Source organism: Mus caroli, unplaced genomic scaffold, assembly GCF_978045245.1.
Source record: "Mus caroli unplaced genomic scaffold, Mus_caroli_1 scaffold_15, whole genome shotgun sequence".
NCBI classification, from domain to species: domain Eukaryota; kingdom Metazoa; phylum Chordata; class Mammalia; order Rodentia; family Muridae; genus Mus; species Mus caroli.
Genome location: NW_028227270.1, coordinates 74,590,639 through 74,604,787, shown reverse-complemented (window position 1 = coordinate 74,604,787; position 14,149 = coordinate 74,590,639). Strand labels below are relative to the sequence as shown.

Sequence of the window (14,149 nt, the reverse complement as noted above, 5' to 3'; positions counted from 1 at the left end):
ACAAAGCCAGGCATGTGGTTAGATGATGTTAAGCTTGCGTTGGGAAACTGTGGTGACCTGATCATCGTATTTAAACTGAGCAATGCAGAGACGCACATTCTCCTGGCTTCCAGGGAAACTCTTGAAATATTCGCACATCCCAAGGTGACACAGCACATCCTTGCTCCAGGGCAGCTGTGTCCATGATTTTCGGAAGCATGCTGCCCCTCCCTTGCTCACAACGATGCTTGGGAAAGTTCCTACGAGTGGAAGAAACCACAGGCTCTGGCTAAAGCCGGCATGCTTTATTCTCTCTGGGGTCGCAGACTGATTTCCACCAGGGGTAGTCATAAATAAGTGAGATACAGCTCTCAGATAGTAATAAGTTAACTGAATTCAGTTCACAGAGGACTATGTAAGGTCCAGGACTAGTCATGGGACCTACACACTTGGTTAAATATGTGTTTGGAAACAGAAAACGATGGGGGTGTGATTCCCTCCTTCATCCCCAATGCCTCAATCAGCTTCCATCTCTATTCCAGCCTGAGTAATGGATAACTTAAGACCCAGCCTCCAAAAGCCAGCCAGGCCAATACTAACATGTGCCTAGATGTAACCAGCAGCCTCCACAAGGAGAGTAACCACCTTTAATATTTTAAATGAAAACCTCTGTAACTCAGAATCATTATAACAGAAGATAATTTCACCACAGAAACACTGATAGCAAACTGGTAATAAATAATACCCAGAGGGGGTGGTATCTCCCTGCCTGCTGGACAATACACAATTCTAGAAACTCACAATTTCATACAGTGAGGAGAACAAGGATTTCCAGTGGGTTAGAGTTGCCCTTTGGTAATCATGCTTTAACACGGTGACTAGAACTAATTGAAACGTGTTCCCACCACTTAGCCTCGTATGCCTTGGTGATATTAATTTGGGGTTATGTGTCTGTGGCTTTTAGGTGAGTGCTGGACAAAATCGGCATCAGGCAGTAATGAAAAGCTAGGTAGTGTTTGCATCTAAGGTTTTGTAGTCTATATTTTTTTAAAAAGTCGTTCCAGGTATGGTGTGATAAAGGCGCATGCCTTTAGTCCTAGCACTGAGGAGGCAGAGGCAGGTGGATCTCTGTGAGTTTGAGGTCGACTTGCTCGACATGGTGAGTTCCAGAACATCCAGGGCTACATAGAGAGGTCTTTGCTCAACAAACAAGCAGAGGAAGCAAAACACAAACCAGACCTTGAACTGAGAATGTTCCGTTTCAGGCACTCTCATGGCGGGAGGTGATGGAGTCTGCTCCTTAGTGATGTTTATCTTCTACCTACCATTCAGTGGGATGGTGTCAGTTTGCCGCCTCTCAGGGATGCTCACATAATCTCCGTCTGTGTCTTTCTAGAATGGCAGACATGGCGGGACTGATGGAGAGGCTGGAACGTGCGGTCATCCGGCTGGAGCAGCTGTCTGCAGGGTTAGACGGACCTCCGGGAGGCTGCGGGGAAGTGAATGGTGTCAATGGAGGTAGGGCCACTTCCTGATGTCATTACTGGTCTTTGTGCGGTTCACTTAGCCCTGCCTTCAACAGGTTTTCCGAAATCTGACTCCCACTTCCTTCAAACCCCTTCTCCTTCCTCTGGGTGTGAGAACCACCTTAACCAGAGGCAAGCAGCCTTGGGGAAAGAACATGAAGGGATTCGTTTTCTTTCTCCCACAAAGACAGACAGGCAGGTTTTATGAACCAGCTTCCGAAAGCAAACTTTAGAAGCTGCAAGCCATAGTCCACAAAAAAAGATCGGCATCTGTGCCTCCCAAGAATGCAGTCCACAGCCAAAGAGGTGTTGTTCTGTTTTAATGTGTAGCCGCATCCTTGAAGGAATTATCAAAGCCAGGACAAGTGTGCTCGACTAGAAGGCACTGAAAGGGGTTAGGTGCTGTAGGTTTTCACTCTAAGGCTGAGTCACTGCGTTTGACCACAGCAACTGGAACTGAAGCTTGTCCCAGGTTAAGCCTGTGAGGGAGCACAGTCATGACCAGAGCATGTAATCTGACCTCCGAGCATCCCTAACTAGTAGGCCTGGGGCATGGGGGGAGGGGGTGCTGAGGGCAGAACCCAGGGTGCTTTTATGAAAAGAGCTTTTGGGTTGGAGAGATGACTCTGTGGGTAAAGGTGCTTGCCACCCAAACCTGGTGACCTGAGTTTGATCCCCAGAACCCACGTAAAGGTGGAAAGGGTGACCCGGCTCCATAGAGTCCATTGCCGTCTGTGTACTGTTGCATAGGTATCCTACCCACACATTATGCACACACACACACACACACACATGCATATATTAAAAAAAAGATATTTTTTTCAAAATTTGTAGGATCAAAAATTAAAAGCTAATAATTTTCTTTAAGCCAGGAGTGGCTGATACATACCTTAATCCCAACACTCAGAAGGTAGACATGGCAATCAAGTTCAAGGCTAGCTTCAAGTACAGATCTGTCTTAGTTTGGATTTTTTGTTTGTTTGTTTGTTTGTTCGTTTTTTTTTTCTTTTTGGTTTTGTGTGTGTGTGTGTGTGTGTGTGTGTGTAAAGAGACACCATGACCAAGACAACTCTTATAAAGGAAAGCATTTAATTGGGGGCTGGCTTACAGTTTCAGAGGTTTAGTCCATTATCGTCATGGAAGGAGGCAAGGAACATCAAAATGTCCAGACAGATATGGTGCTGGAGGAAGCCAAGAGTTCTACTTCTTGATTTGAAGGCAGCCAAGAGGAGACCAGATCCCACATTTGGGTAGAACCTGAGCATAGGAAACCTCAAAGCCTACACAGTGACACACTTCCTCCAACAAAACCACACCCCCTCCAATAAGACCACAGCTCCCTTTGGCTAAGCTTTCAAACACACGAATCTATGGGGTCCATACCTATTCAAATGACCACAATATCTAACTTGAGGTCAGCCTGGGTTACATGAGATTAAAACAAACAACAACAAAAAAAAAAACCAAAAAACTCCTACAGAAAAGGAAAGGAAAGGAAAGGAAAGGAAAGGAAAGGAAAGGAAAGGAAAGGAAAGGAAAGGAAAGGAAGAGGGGAGGGGAGAAAGAAAAGCAAAGAGAAGAGAAGAGAAGAGAAGAGAAGAGAAGAGAAGAGAAGAGAAGAGAAGAGAAGAGAAGAGAAGAGAAGAGAAGAGAAGAAAAGAGAAGAAAAGAGAAGAAAAGAGAAGAAAAGAGAAGAAAAGAGAAGAGACAAGACAAAGGAAATCCAACAGTAAATAGCAGGTAATCCATATGGCAAGCTTTAAGCTATTTTAAGCTATTTACAATAGAACTTCCAAAATGGAAATTCCGAATTTCCCAACTTTTGCATGAGCTGTGCTGCATGGTACGTAATTGCCTTAAAAATCTATTCGTTGCTCATCTAAAATTAAAATTTCACATGGTGATCTGTGTTGACTATGCAGTTCTATTCCTGACCTGTGTGTGCACACGCACAGCCTCTCTGACCTGTTTTAAATGCTGCCAGGCTTTGGGGAGCTGGGAAAAGCCTCGGGCAAGAGAACACATCAACACCTCTTTCCCCAGGAAAGATGTGCGCTGCTGCTTCTGGAACATGGGGTATTTGGGGACCTGTGTGTCCTATTACGCGTCACAGAACAGAAAATACTGTGTGTATTTGAAATGCACTGGCTCTGTCTTCCCTCTGAACATGATAAAAGCAAAAGTGGACTGGATGCACTGGAAGGAGGGACTGCTTAGAGAGAGCCTGAGATGGGCCAGAGTCTCTCTTACAGATAATCAAAGATGCACCCGTGGTTCCTTCTTAAGCCCTTCCATTGGAGTCTGGACCTCATAAACCTCATTTCTATGGCAATGTCTTTCCACTGTCTCCAGCAACTTGGTCTCACTATGTGCTGGACAGTAAGTGGCTGCAGACATTTCCTTAATGTCTCTGTCCTCCAGTAAGAAGCCTATAAATACATAAATTAAAGTTAAATTTCAGGAGATGATAGGTACCTAAACGAACAGGAAAAGCCAATTATTTAAACCTCACACAGTCAAAAAGGTAGCAGACAAAACCAAGTGTTTTCTTTACTTAGAGAGAGAGAAAGAGAGAGAGAGAGAGAGAGAGAGAGAGAGAGAGTTGGAAAGATGGCTCAATGGGTAAAGAGCTTGCCATGAAGACTGAAAGATGGGGTTTGGTCCCTGAAAACCCATATAGAAGCCAGGCCTGTAACCCCAGGACTGTGCACAGAGGCAGGGAATCTCTGAGCTTTGGGTTCAGCGCGAGATCTTGCCTCAATACCTAAGGTAGACAGTGACCAAGGAAGATACCTCACATCATCCTCATACCTCTAAGTGCAAAAGAACACACATGCACACCCACATATGAGCAAACCTGTACACATGCATGCACTTATGGGACATGCACATATACACACAAATAGAAAGACATGCCCTGAGGGGGGAAAGACTAAATAAAACTGGAGGACACAAAAATTATATTATTCGATATTTAAACAAATGTTTTCTAATTGTTTCCAGTCACTCACTAAAGCAAAGGTCTCCTGAAAAGATTAGCCCGCAATTCATTTTACTTGAAGTGGGATTATTAGCAAGTGGGATAATTAGGGAGATACCAGAAAGGTCCCCATTCTTAAAACATTTCATTTAATCTGGAGAAATGCCATTTTCTCTTCGCAGTCAGCTTTGATGATTCTAAATCCCAGAGCAGCTTCTTAGCCAGATATGGTAGTATTCACCCATAATCCCAGCACGTGGGAGACTGAGGCACGAGGTGTGTGTGAAATACTTACTAATTAGTCAATTGAGTACCCCCCTAAATATAGACACTAATACTATATATAGTAATAGTACTATATGTATATATTTATATATATACTAAATATAGTACTATATGCTAAATATCTATACACTGCATTACTATATTGTATTCTGTATTAAATAAAGCTATGTCTTTTATACTTGAACGGAAAATTTGAGAAAGAACACAGGCCATTGCAAATGCATATCATCTAGAAATCAAGAACCTCTCTATAAGTTTTGAGGGTTGTTTTGTTTTGCTTTGCTTTGCTTTGCTTTGTTTTTCTGTCTTGCTTTCCTGACAATCGAGCAAGTTCAGCTCCACAGAGGAAGAAATCTTGCAGCCCTACCCCATGATGAACATGGTCCTGGCTGCAGGAGACCTCAGATGAATTATACACAGTCCGACTCCTCCAGCATCTTGGCTCTGCCTACATTACCATTCAGAGTCGAGGATGCTTTGATTAAGAGACGCTCAAAGGATACAGTCTAGGGGAAGAGTAGATCATTAAAGGCTGCCCGGAGGAGGTGTGAACAGAGTCCGGGATGAAAGGGAACTGGAAAAAAATATTCTCTTTCATCATTTTTGCCTTTCGCTAGGCAGCAGCTTCCATCACGTTTCTGGACTTTTTTTTTTCCATTTTAAATGCTCAACAGAAACCTCTCACACCTCCCTCAGTTGACAAACAGGTCTGTCCATTCCCAAACGAATATACACAGAATCTCAGGGCTTGTGCCCTGTTGTATCATAGAAGGTGAAACTCCACCCTAGCTGGTACAGGATAACTCCTGTCGACAGGCTGCTGAGGTGTTTGGCCTCAAGTGTGGGGAGCTGTCAATCACTGCCCCCAACACACTCTGACCCTTCCTTGGGGCTGTGCAAATGGATAATTGGAATAAAAAGAGAAGGAGGTCTTCTCTCAGCTTTGTGAGCAGGGATGAGGTATTTGAGGAAAGAACAGAGCTTTGGTTTGAGTTTAAAAAAAAACTGCAAGGACAAATTTCTTAATATTAGGGGGAGGAAAGCTAAGATTTTCGGTTTGGGTTTGTTTTGATGTTGTCTGTCTGTCTGGTTTTAGTTAGTAAATTAAAATGCGGATTAGGGAACAGAGTGCAGTAGTTGGACGGCTGCGTCTGATGCGCCCTCCACGTGCACAGCACATTGGCTGCTGGTCAAGCCCTGTAGAGATCGATCCAGAATGATGCTCATTCTCTTCCTGCCCATCTGTCCTCTCCCTTGGAAATGGAGGAGGAAGAAAATGGGTTTGCCCTGAAACCCCTTCTTGCTCAGAGTTCGCTGTCCTCTGAATTCCTGGGGACTCTGGGCAACTCTATAGGTTGCTATTGTACCTGGAAGAGGTACAGAGGAAGAGGCAGTGACTTTGGGGATCCTGGGTCAATTCTATTTGAGATCTGCCTGTGGTTTGCTCTGTAGTTCAGGCTCTTGCCTGCTCTCTCTGTACTTCTGGTCCCGCCTCTGTACCGGGGTGAGGTGCCTGCTTCCCTGATGGGCTTGGAAGGCATTTGTTACTTTTCTCAGAGGTGTCACAGAATGCCTGATAAAAACCAACTTAAAGGAGGGGAAGGGCTTGGTGGGGGGGGGGGGCTCATAGTTTGAGACACATGGGCCATTAAGCCAGAAAGTCTTACTGAGGAACTCCCACTGCAGGAGGCAGTGGGTCACTGGCAGCCTCAGTCAGCAAGCAGAGATAAATGCTGACACTCAGCTTACTGTTTCCCCATTCAGCCCAAACTCCTGCTGCCCCTCCCCGCCACCCCAACCCCCCACATTCCTCCAAGGTTAAACCTCTCTGCAACTCCCTTACTAAAACCGTGACTCCCCCCCCCCAATATTGAGAAATCTATCCTTGCGATTTATTAAAACTCCAACCAAAGTCCCTGTGAACTATGTACATAGAGGTGTGTCCATTCGGTAGTTCTAAATCCAGTTGAGCTGATAAGCAAGAGAACCGTCAGGGTGGAGAGAATGGAACGAATGGTGCTGACCAAAGTCTTTACAGATGAGGAAGGAGACTGGGCCAAGGGGATTTTCCAGAGCCATCGTAAATGTGGGGTGCGCGGAGGAATGAGTGACTGGATAAGTGAGAGGTAACAGTGATGGTATTCAGCCTCCATGTGACCTGTGGCAAGCCAGCCTCGGCTTTCCACAAAAACCACTGGGGAGTAACCAAGCCGTTCTCTTCCACAGGTGTGGCACCATCCGTGGAAGCCTTTGACAAACTGATAAACAGTATGGTGGCTGAGTTCTTAAAGAACAGCCGAGTCCTTGCTGGTGACGTAGAGACTCACGTAAGTACTTCTTGTCCCTCGGGCAACCCCAATGGCTTCATGATGTCCACTCTATTTATTTCTCCTTTCATTTATACATGTATTTATCTGTCCTTCAAGTGTCTACTGATTCAAGCATCAGAAGGAATCCAGGAATTCAGAGATGAGTGAGACAAGAGAGTCCTGCCCCACCCCTGCTTCAGAATTTTACCTTTATCTTTATTTTGGGGAAATAAAAGACATACATAACTACATAACCAACTGCAGTGTTATAGGTACTACCAAAAAATAAGGAAATAGACAATGATGTGGAGAATTCTAGAATCAGGGCTGTTGGTGTAGTAGGTGACTTTTGAGCAGAGATCTTCCTAATGGGTCTGCCTGGTACTGTTTGTATTCCAATGCTAATACTGGTTCCTTGAGACCTGGTTGCCCCAGAGATGAGAGAGGCAGGCAGGGTTAGAGCAAAGACCTGTTCTCAGCAGAGCAGAAGGCCACTGGGGAGATGAGTTAGGGAGTGGGGTAGCTTGGAACTGGAGCTGGATAGGATCTGCTGGTCACTGCAGAAGACTTGTGTCCTTGGTGTGTCAGGAAGCTACCAGGGCACCCAACAGAGGGATTAGGGTCAATTCCCTTCACTCTAAGGAAGACCCTCCAACAGAGTTGACTCTGGCACCAGGCAGCACCATTCTTCCTCAGGGTGAGACTGAGGCTATCACTGAACACCGGTTAGGATGCAAATATCATCAGAAAACCCCAGAAAATGGAGAGTCAAGTTGGCTTGGGCATGGCATTCTGTTGGCAGGCATGTAAAATGGTGCATCTGTAAGGGAAAATGGCTTGGCAGGTACAGGAACAATGACAGCATTGTAAACATGAGGTCACCCAACCCAGCATGCACCCAAAAGCAATGAGGACAGACTTTCAGAGTGATATTATGAACAGCGTGAGTCTTGGCAGCCAAGAGGTAGAAGCAACTGGAGCATCTACAGACAGACAAATGCATCGAGGAAATGTGTTGTCTGACACTGTGCTAAGGAAAATAAAGTCGACCCAGACAGGGGTGCATGCATTGTGTGACTTCTCCTACGTGACACATCTAAAGATGCAAAATTCATAGAGACCGAGAATAGCGATCACCAGAGGCAGGAATGGGAGGCAGTGAGAAATCTCGTCAGGTATCATCTGTGAAGCCTCAGCTCTACGACATCAAAACCCAGAAGTCTCACGACAGCACGGGTGTTTAACAGCACTGAACCGTATACTTAAAGATGGTTAAGATGGTAATGTGGTTTTTGCTGGTATGTGTGGGTGTTTGTAAGTGTGTGGCTACACATGAAGGTGTGGGTGTGCAAGTATGTAAGAGTTGACCCCAGATGTCTTTCTTTGGGTGAAATCCACCATGTGTGTAAAGCAGCGTCCTTCACCAGGGCCTGATACTCACTGAGTGGCTAGGATGGATGGCCAGCAAGTGAGCCTCAGAGATCATCCTGTCTCTACCTTCCCCAGCACTGGGATTACAGCTGTGTACCATGGCTGGCTTCTTACATGGGTGCTAGGGATCAAACATGCCATTGGTGGGGCCAACCCTTTCCTGGCTGAGCAATCTCAACGACCCTTTTTCTTCCTGTGTTTTTACGTAATCATGAAGAGTACATTCCTCATAGTGACATTTCTATACCCCTGCACCACTAGACTGTGTTCTTCTTTCCCCCTTCCCTGATGTTCTTCTCCATGACCCCTGTCCTCTCTGGCTGGCTCCCTTCCTCCAACCGTCCCTACTTTCTTCTTTCGTGTCACAAATATTACATTGCCATCTCTTCTCAATCTTAATATCTCTTCCATCTCTCGTGATCCCCATTCTAGATTCAAGACTGACCAACAGACAGACAGACAGACACACACACACACAGAGAGAGAGAGAGAGAGAGAGAGAGAGAGAGAGAGAGAGAGAGAGAATGAGAGAGATGCAAATTTTCTTATGTCTTATCTTCTCATGACTTCTTTTCAGTTACAACCTGGGAGAAAGGGGAAAGTATAGAATCTGGGAATTTCTGGATTGGAATAGATCTTGAAGGATGTGTACTCTGGTCTGCTAGGTACCGACAGATTTCTACCCCGGCACTTAGTCATTATTTACATCCTGGAAAAGACAGTTTCAGCGTAGGTTTACAGAAAATCTGATGCTTGGATAAAGTTGTTTGAGGTTAGGAAAAAATAATTGGAAAGGGTTCTATCTTTGCTCCGTCTCTGTTGATAGCATATTCGACACCCAGCCATGGTCTCACAAAGGGATCTGGTGACTTTCCATCCCAGTGGATCCAAGACTGCAATTAAATAACTGGTCAACCAATCACATCACAGGGTACTCGTCTGCCAAAGATGTCCTCCACTGTTATAAAATACTTCTCTTGAAATACTTACTGACCCTTTTAGTTCTGGTTGTCTTTTTCTCTCTGAAAGTTCACATACAGCAAACTCGTGTTGAATTTCTCATATTTACCATACACAGTCTACCTGAAAGCTAAATACATAAAGGAGTGGTACCCCAATGTGAAAAAGACATTCTTGCATGATGCTCTCACAGTGATTCCAGATCTGTGACCTTCAGTTGATGTTGACAGTATGTTTCTGGGGTAGGACAGTACATCAGAACTCTGACTACTAACATCTCACAAAACCCTAGATAGAAGCTCTAACCAGAGAACAACAAGGCTTAGAAATAAATATGGGAGCTTAGAGTTTTTCCAAAAATGTACACCCTAGTGCAGAGTGAGCCTTCTATTTGCAGAGTAAAGAGTTCCTTTACATTCCTTTTAGAATAAAGAGAGGTATAGGTGTATTTGGATTTAAATGAAATGCTTTTCCCTCCTCACTTGTCAGCTTATAAGTAGTGCGACTCTAATGAAAATATGTTCTCGATAAGGAATATGGAATGATTTACACGTGTCGTGTTTATGTTAAGAGAAGGAAAAACTGAAACCTGAAACGGAACAAAAGAGGAGGGGATCCAGAGGGGGGGGGAGAGGAAGGGAGAAAGCAAGAGAGAGAAAAGAAAGGAGGAGAGGACAGACAAGAAAATATAGGGAAAGAGATCAATAAAAGAGAGAGAGGCTCGTCATCTGAAAACGTAGTCCCTGACTCTGTAACACAAAGAAAAGCACAGACACCCAGAGTCCATCTGCCTGTCGCTTTAATAAAGTGAACAAGCAGTTTAGGTCTGTGCCCTCCCAGAGCCCTGTGTCATTGGAGTTAAGCCTGCAGCTGCCACCTCTGTTGCAAGCCAAAAAAAAAAAAAAAAAAGGGAGTTGGTGGGAGGGGAGGGAGGGAAGGGTGTCGAACTTTGTTCCAAAAACACACCTGTTGCCTAGAAAAAGAAACCCCCACATACCTGATTGTACAGTACGGAAATCTGAGACGGATATACCACATGCATCATTTCACCCCCCTCCCTCCCAGCTTAACAGCTATTTCACAGATATTAAGAATGAGTAGGCACCGGCAGGCCACAATTTAACTTCTGTGTCCTCTTGCTGGCTGCTGGGCGGGCTGTAATTTACCCGAACACTCAATAGTCTATTGACAGAGTAGACCACAAAAGGGAGGGGGGATTAATGTTGACAATTAGGACGTTCTGCTGAGCCCAAGAACAGAACAGGTTTAGAAAAGATTAGATCTGGCTAAGCCTCCTTGTAGGCAACAGAAACCAGGGGGCTTATTTAAATTACTCTCCAACCCAAGAACAATGGCACAGCCTGCGCCTCCTTTAGAAGAATAAACAATGAGTAATTTTACAATAGATCTTTAGGGTAAACATGGCGGTTGCCCTGGAAGGAAAAGGCTCTCTATAAACGGATCTCATATATCATCAACAAGGTCTTGGAAGCCATGGCCCATTAACAGTGGACTGGTGTGATACATGTTGTGTGTTGTGTTGTTTTCTAAATGAAAAGCTAGAAACGTAGCTCAGTTGGTAGAGTGCTTGTCTAGCAAGCACATAGACTTGATTTTCTGCCCAGCACCTTATAAACAAACCTACTGTGGTTATACATGCCTACAGTCCCCAGCACTTTGGAGGTGGAGGCCAGAGGTTCTACACAAGAGTGGGGGTGGGTGGGGTATAGCAGAGGTGAGTGCTTGAGGACAGCATGGGCTACTTGAGACCTTGTCTCATCAAGCAAACAAACCCCCAAATCAATGACGTCATTACCCCCAGTTTACGGAACTAGTCTCTGGCCAGTTGCTGAGTGACTTGACAGTCCCAAAGCAGCTGCCAGTAGCAGCTGGAAATCCCGAGTTCTTCCTGAACGTTTCTTGGGGTGGGGAATGTTTGTTTCCTTATCTTGATTAGAGTGGATTTAAAAGAAAGCAGTCCTATTCATTGTTTCATAAGGGAATCACAATTTAAACAAAAAGACACTAAAATTAGAACTAGGCTACCTATGATGTGGATACACTCTGAGCTCCGTCTTTGTCTTCCCTGACCTCATAACAGATAGGCACACTTAGGTAATTAATAGACACCCTCACTTGTTGGTTGGGGGGGGGGGCGGGGTTGAGACAGAGTGTCATGTGGCCCAGGTTGGCCTCAAATTTACTTTGTGGGTGATCCTGACCTTGAACGCCTGTCCGCCCCACCTCTACCTCCCAAGTGCTGGGATTATAGGTACATATACCCACAGGCCTCACTTTGGATGTCTCTCCTGACTACAACCACACGCTGAGAGTCCCTGAGACTTAACTGTAGAGTTAAGTCAACTCTACAGTAGTTGCTCCTTTCAAGCCATTCTGAGTAGTGGCAATCCTGGCAGAGTGGCCTCCCTCACCCTCACCATCTCCTTCAGCCATGTTGGCCTTCCAGTTGACTTCCAGTTTTCCCAGTTCCCTGCCTGTTGTTGTCATTAACTGAAGCACTTGACTTTATAAGGTTACCACACATAGAGTATTTTCGCAGTCATAAATCAGTTTGACCAAATGGCAAATATCAAAACGTGATCTAGTCAGGAATTCTGACTCGGGGGCTCCCACAATCTGTGAACCCAGCCTTTCTGTTCCTACTGTTGCTAATGACAGCTCTAACTTTCAGATAAGAAAACATTTTGATATCATTCCAGTTATATCTTCTTTTATCCCTCTTTCCCTTGTCCGTCTCTTTCCCTTTCTCTCTCCCTCTTCCTTTGCCCTCCCTCCATCCATCCCTTTTACTGTTATTTTTGCCTTTCCCTCCTTCTTTTCTGTCTTTCTTTCTCCCTTATTCTGGGTTTCCTTCTCCCTCCCACCTTTCCTTTTTCCTCCTATCCCCTACACATCTCTCTCCTCTCTCTCTCTCTCTCTCTCTCTCTCTCTCTCTCTCTCTCTCTCTCTCTCTCTCTCTCTCTCTCTCTCCTCTCTTTCTCTCTGCCCCTCTTTCTCTTCTCCCTCTCCCTCTCTCTGTCCCTCTTTCTCTCTCGTTCTCTTCCTCCCTTCCATCTATTTTCTATAGAGAAGAGTCTCTACCCTAGTAAAAATAAGTAACACGGGGTGGGTTAAAGGACAGCAAAGACTGGGTTTCACAGCTGGGAATCTTAATGCCCTCCCCCGCCCCCCCCCCCCCGAGTGCCCATCTGTCACCTAAGCTGATGCCTGCTTTGACTTTTTGGGCAGCTGTGGCTCCCATGACCTTTCTCCTCACGAGGAACAAGGTGGGAGACTACAGGGAGGGTGCAGGGGGGTGGAGGGGCAGAAGTCCTCCTGCGTTATGGCTTTTATGCATCACCTCAGGGCAGAAATGACTGAGGAAATGAAGACCTCAGGGTTCCCCCACTTTGTCTCTGTCACACAATCCAGTCCAGCACAGTCATTATCATGCTGCGGGCTCTTGAGACACAGAATTCAGGCATTCTCACACCTATCCATTATCATTTCTTCCCAAAAATATGGAGAAAGACTTTTTAACTCTTCGCTGAGGACATACTTGGCCTCCAGTCACAAGCTTTGCCATGCGGCCCATGTTCCGTTGAGTTGCTAGCCTTAGGTAGTGTGGTGGCTAATTCTTGTTGTCACGTCGGCTGGATGTAGAATCGCCATAAAGACACATATTTTGCATCATCTCTGACAGAGTTTAGAGGAAAGTTTACTTGGACAGGGAAGACCTCCTCTCCCCATGTAAGCAGCACCTTCCCAGAGACTGAAGTCCTAGACTGAGTTTTAAAAAGCTAAGCACCAGCCTTAATAACCCCCCGCCCAACTCCTGACTGCAGACACTGTGAGCAGCCACTTCACACACGGGCCATCATGGCTCCCTGCTCTGATGGGCAGCATCCTCGGAAACCGTGAGATGAAACCAGTCCTTCCTTCCTGAAGTCGTTCTTAGCAAACGTTTCGTCACAAAGAGAGACAAAAGTTACATATACAGTGGGCAGATTTTTCACTTAAGGAAGTTTTTAGACAAATTCTGTCCATGTCTTGTTGAGAGTGCCGGTTTTAGATAACACTTTTTTAGAGTCCAGGGGCTGACCAATAAGAAACTGGACTTAGTACCAAAACATCCTGGAAGTGCCAGCAGGCATCCTAACCACCAGGACCAACTTGTCTGTCTATGAAAAGTAAGCTGCCATTAGATACCCTGCTGGAATAACAAATCAGGTCCAAAAAAAAAAAAAAAAAAAAAATCAGGTCCTGGTAAAGAAAAGGTGTACTGTGGTAACTTTCGGGTACACACAATAGGTTACAATATGACATTTTACACGTGTGCATATTGTTGTGTTTTACAAAAAAAGAAAAAGAAAAAGAAGCCAGGGATGTGTTTGGTACAGGGACGGTATGGTGCAGGAAAAGGGGGTGTCTCTGCAGGCCCATCCTGAGGCATTCCTTTCCCCAAGGTACCAACCACACAGGACAGTATAGTATTGAATAGTTTATTTAGGACATGGAAGGGGAGTTGAGGGGGTAGTAGAGACAGAGACACAGAAAGAGGAGAGGAGGCTGGCCTTGAATAGGTGGAAGGGGAGAATGGGGAGAGAAGGAGCAGAGAGGGAAGAGGGTAAGAGAGCAAGAGAGCTAGAGAGAGAGGAGAGGGCAAGCAGCCCCTTTTA

General features: G+C 45.3%; 1 protein-coding gene across 2 annotated transcripts in view; it reads left to right on the top strand.

Moving 5' to 3' along the window:
* Nucleotides 1-14,149, top strand: part of Cap2 (cyclase associated actin cytoskeleton regulatory protein 2) — a 140,277-nt gene that overhangs the window by 20,248 nt on the left and 105,880 nt on the right. Inside the window, exons 2-3 of one of the 2 annotated variants that reach the window (XM_085831127.1) lie at nt 1,376-1,497; nt 6,997-7,097. In XM_085831127.1, coding sequence (XP_085687253.1) covers nt 1,377-1,497; nt 6,997-7,097 — 222 coding nt within the window. In that variant the 5' untranslated portion in view covers nt 1,376. Of the gene's footprint in view, nt 1-1,375; nt 1,498-6,777; nt 6,897-6,996; nt 7,098-14,149 lie in introns of those variants that run through there. The other variant, XM_085831128.1, reaches the window with a different exon arrangement.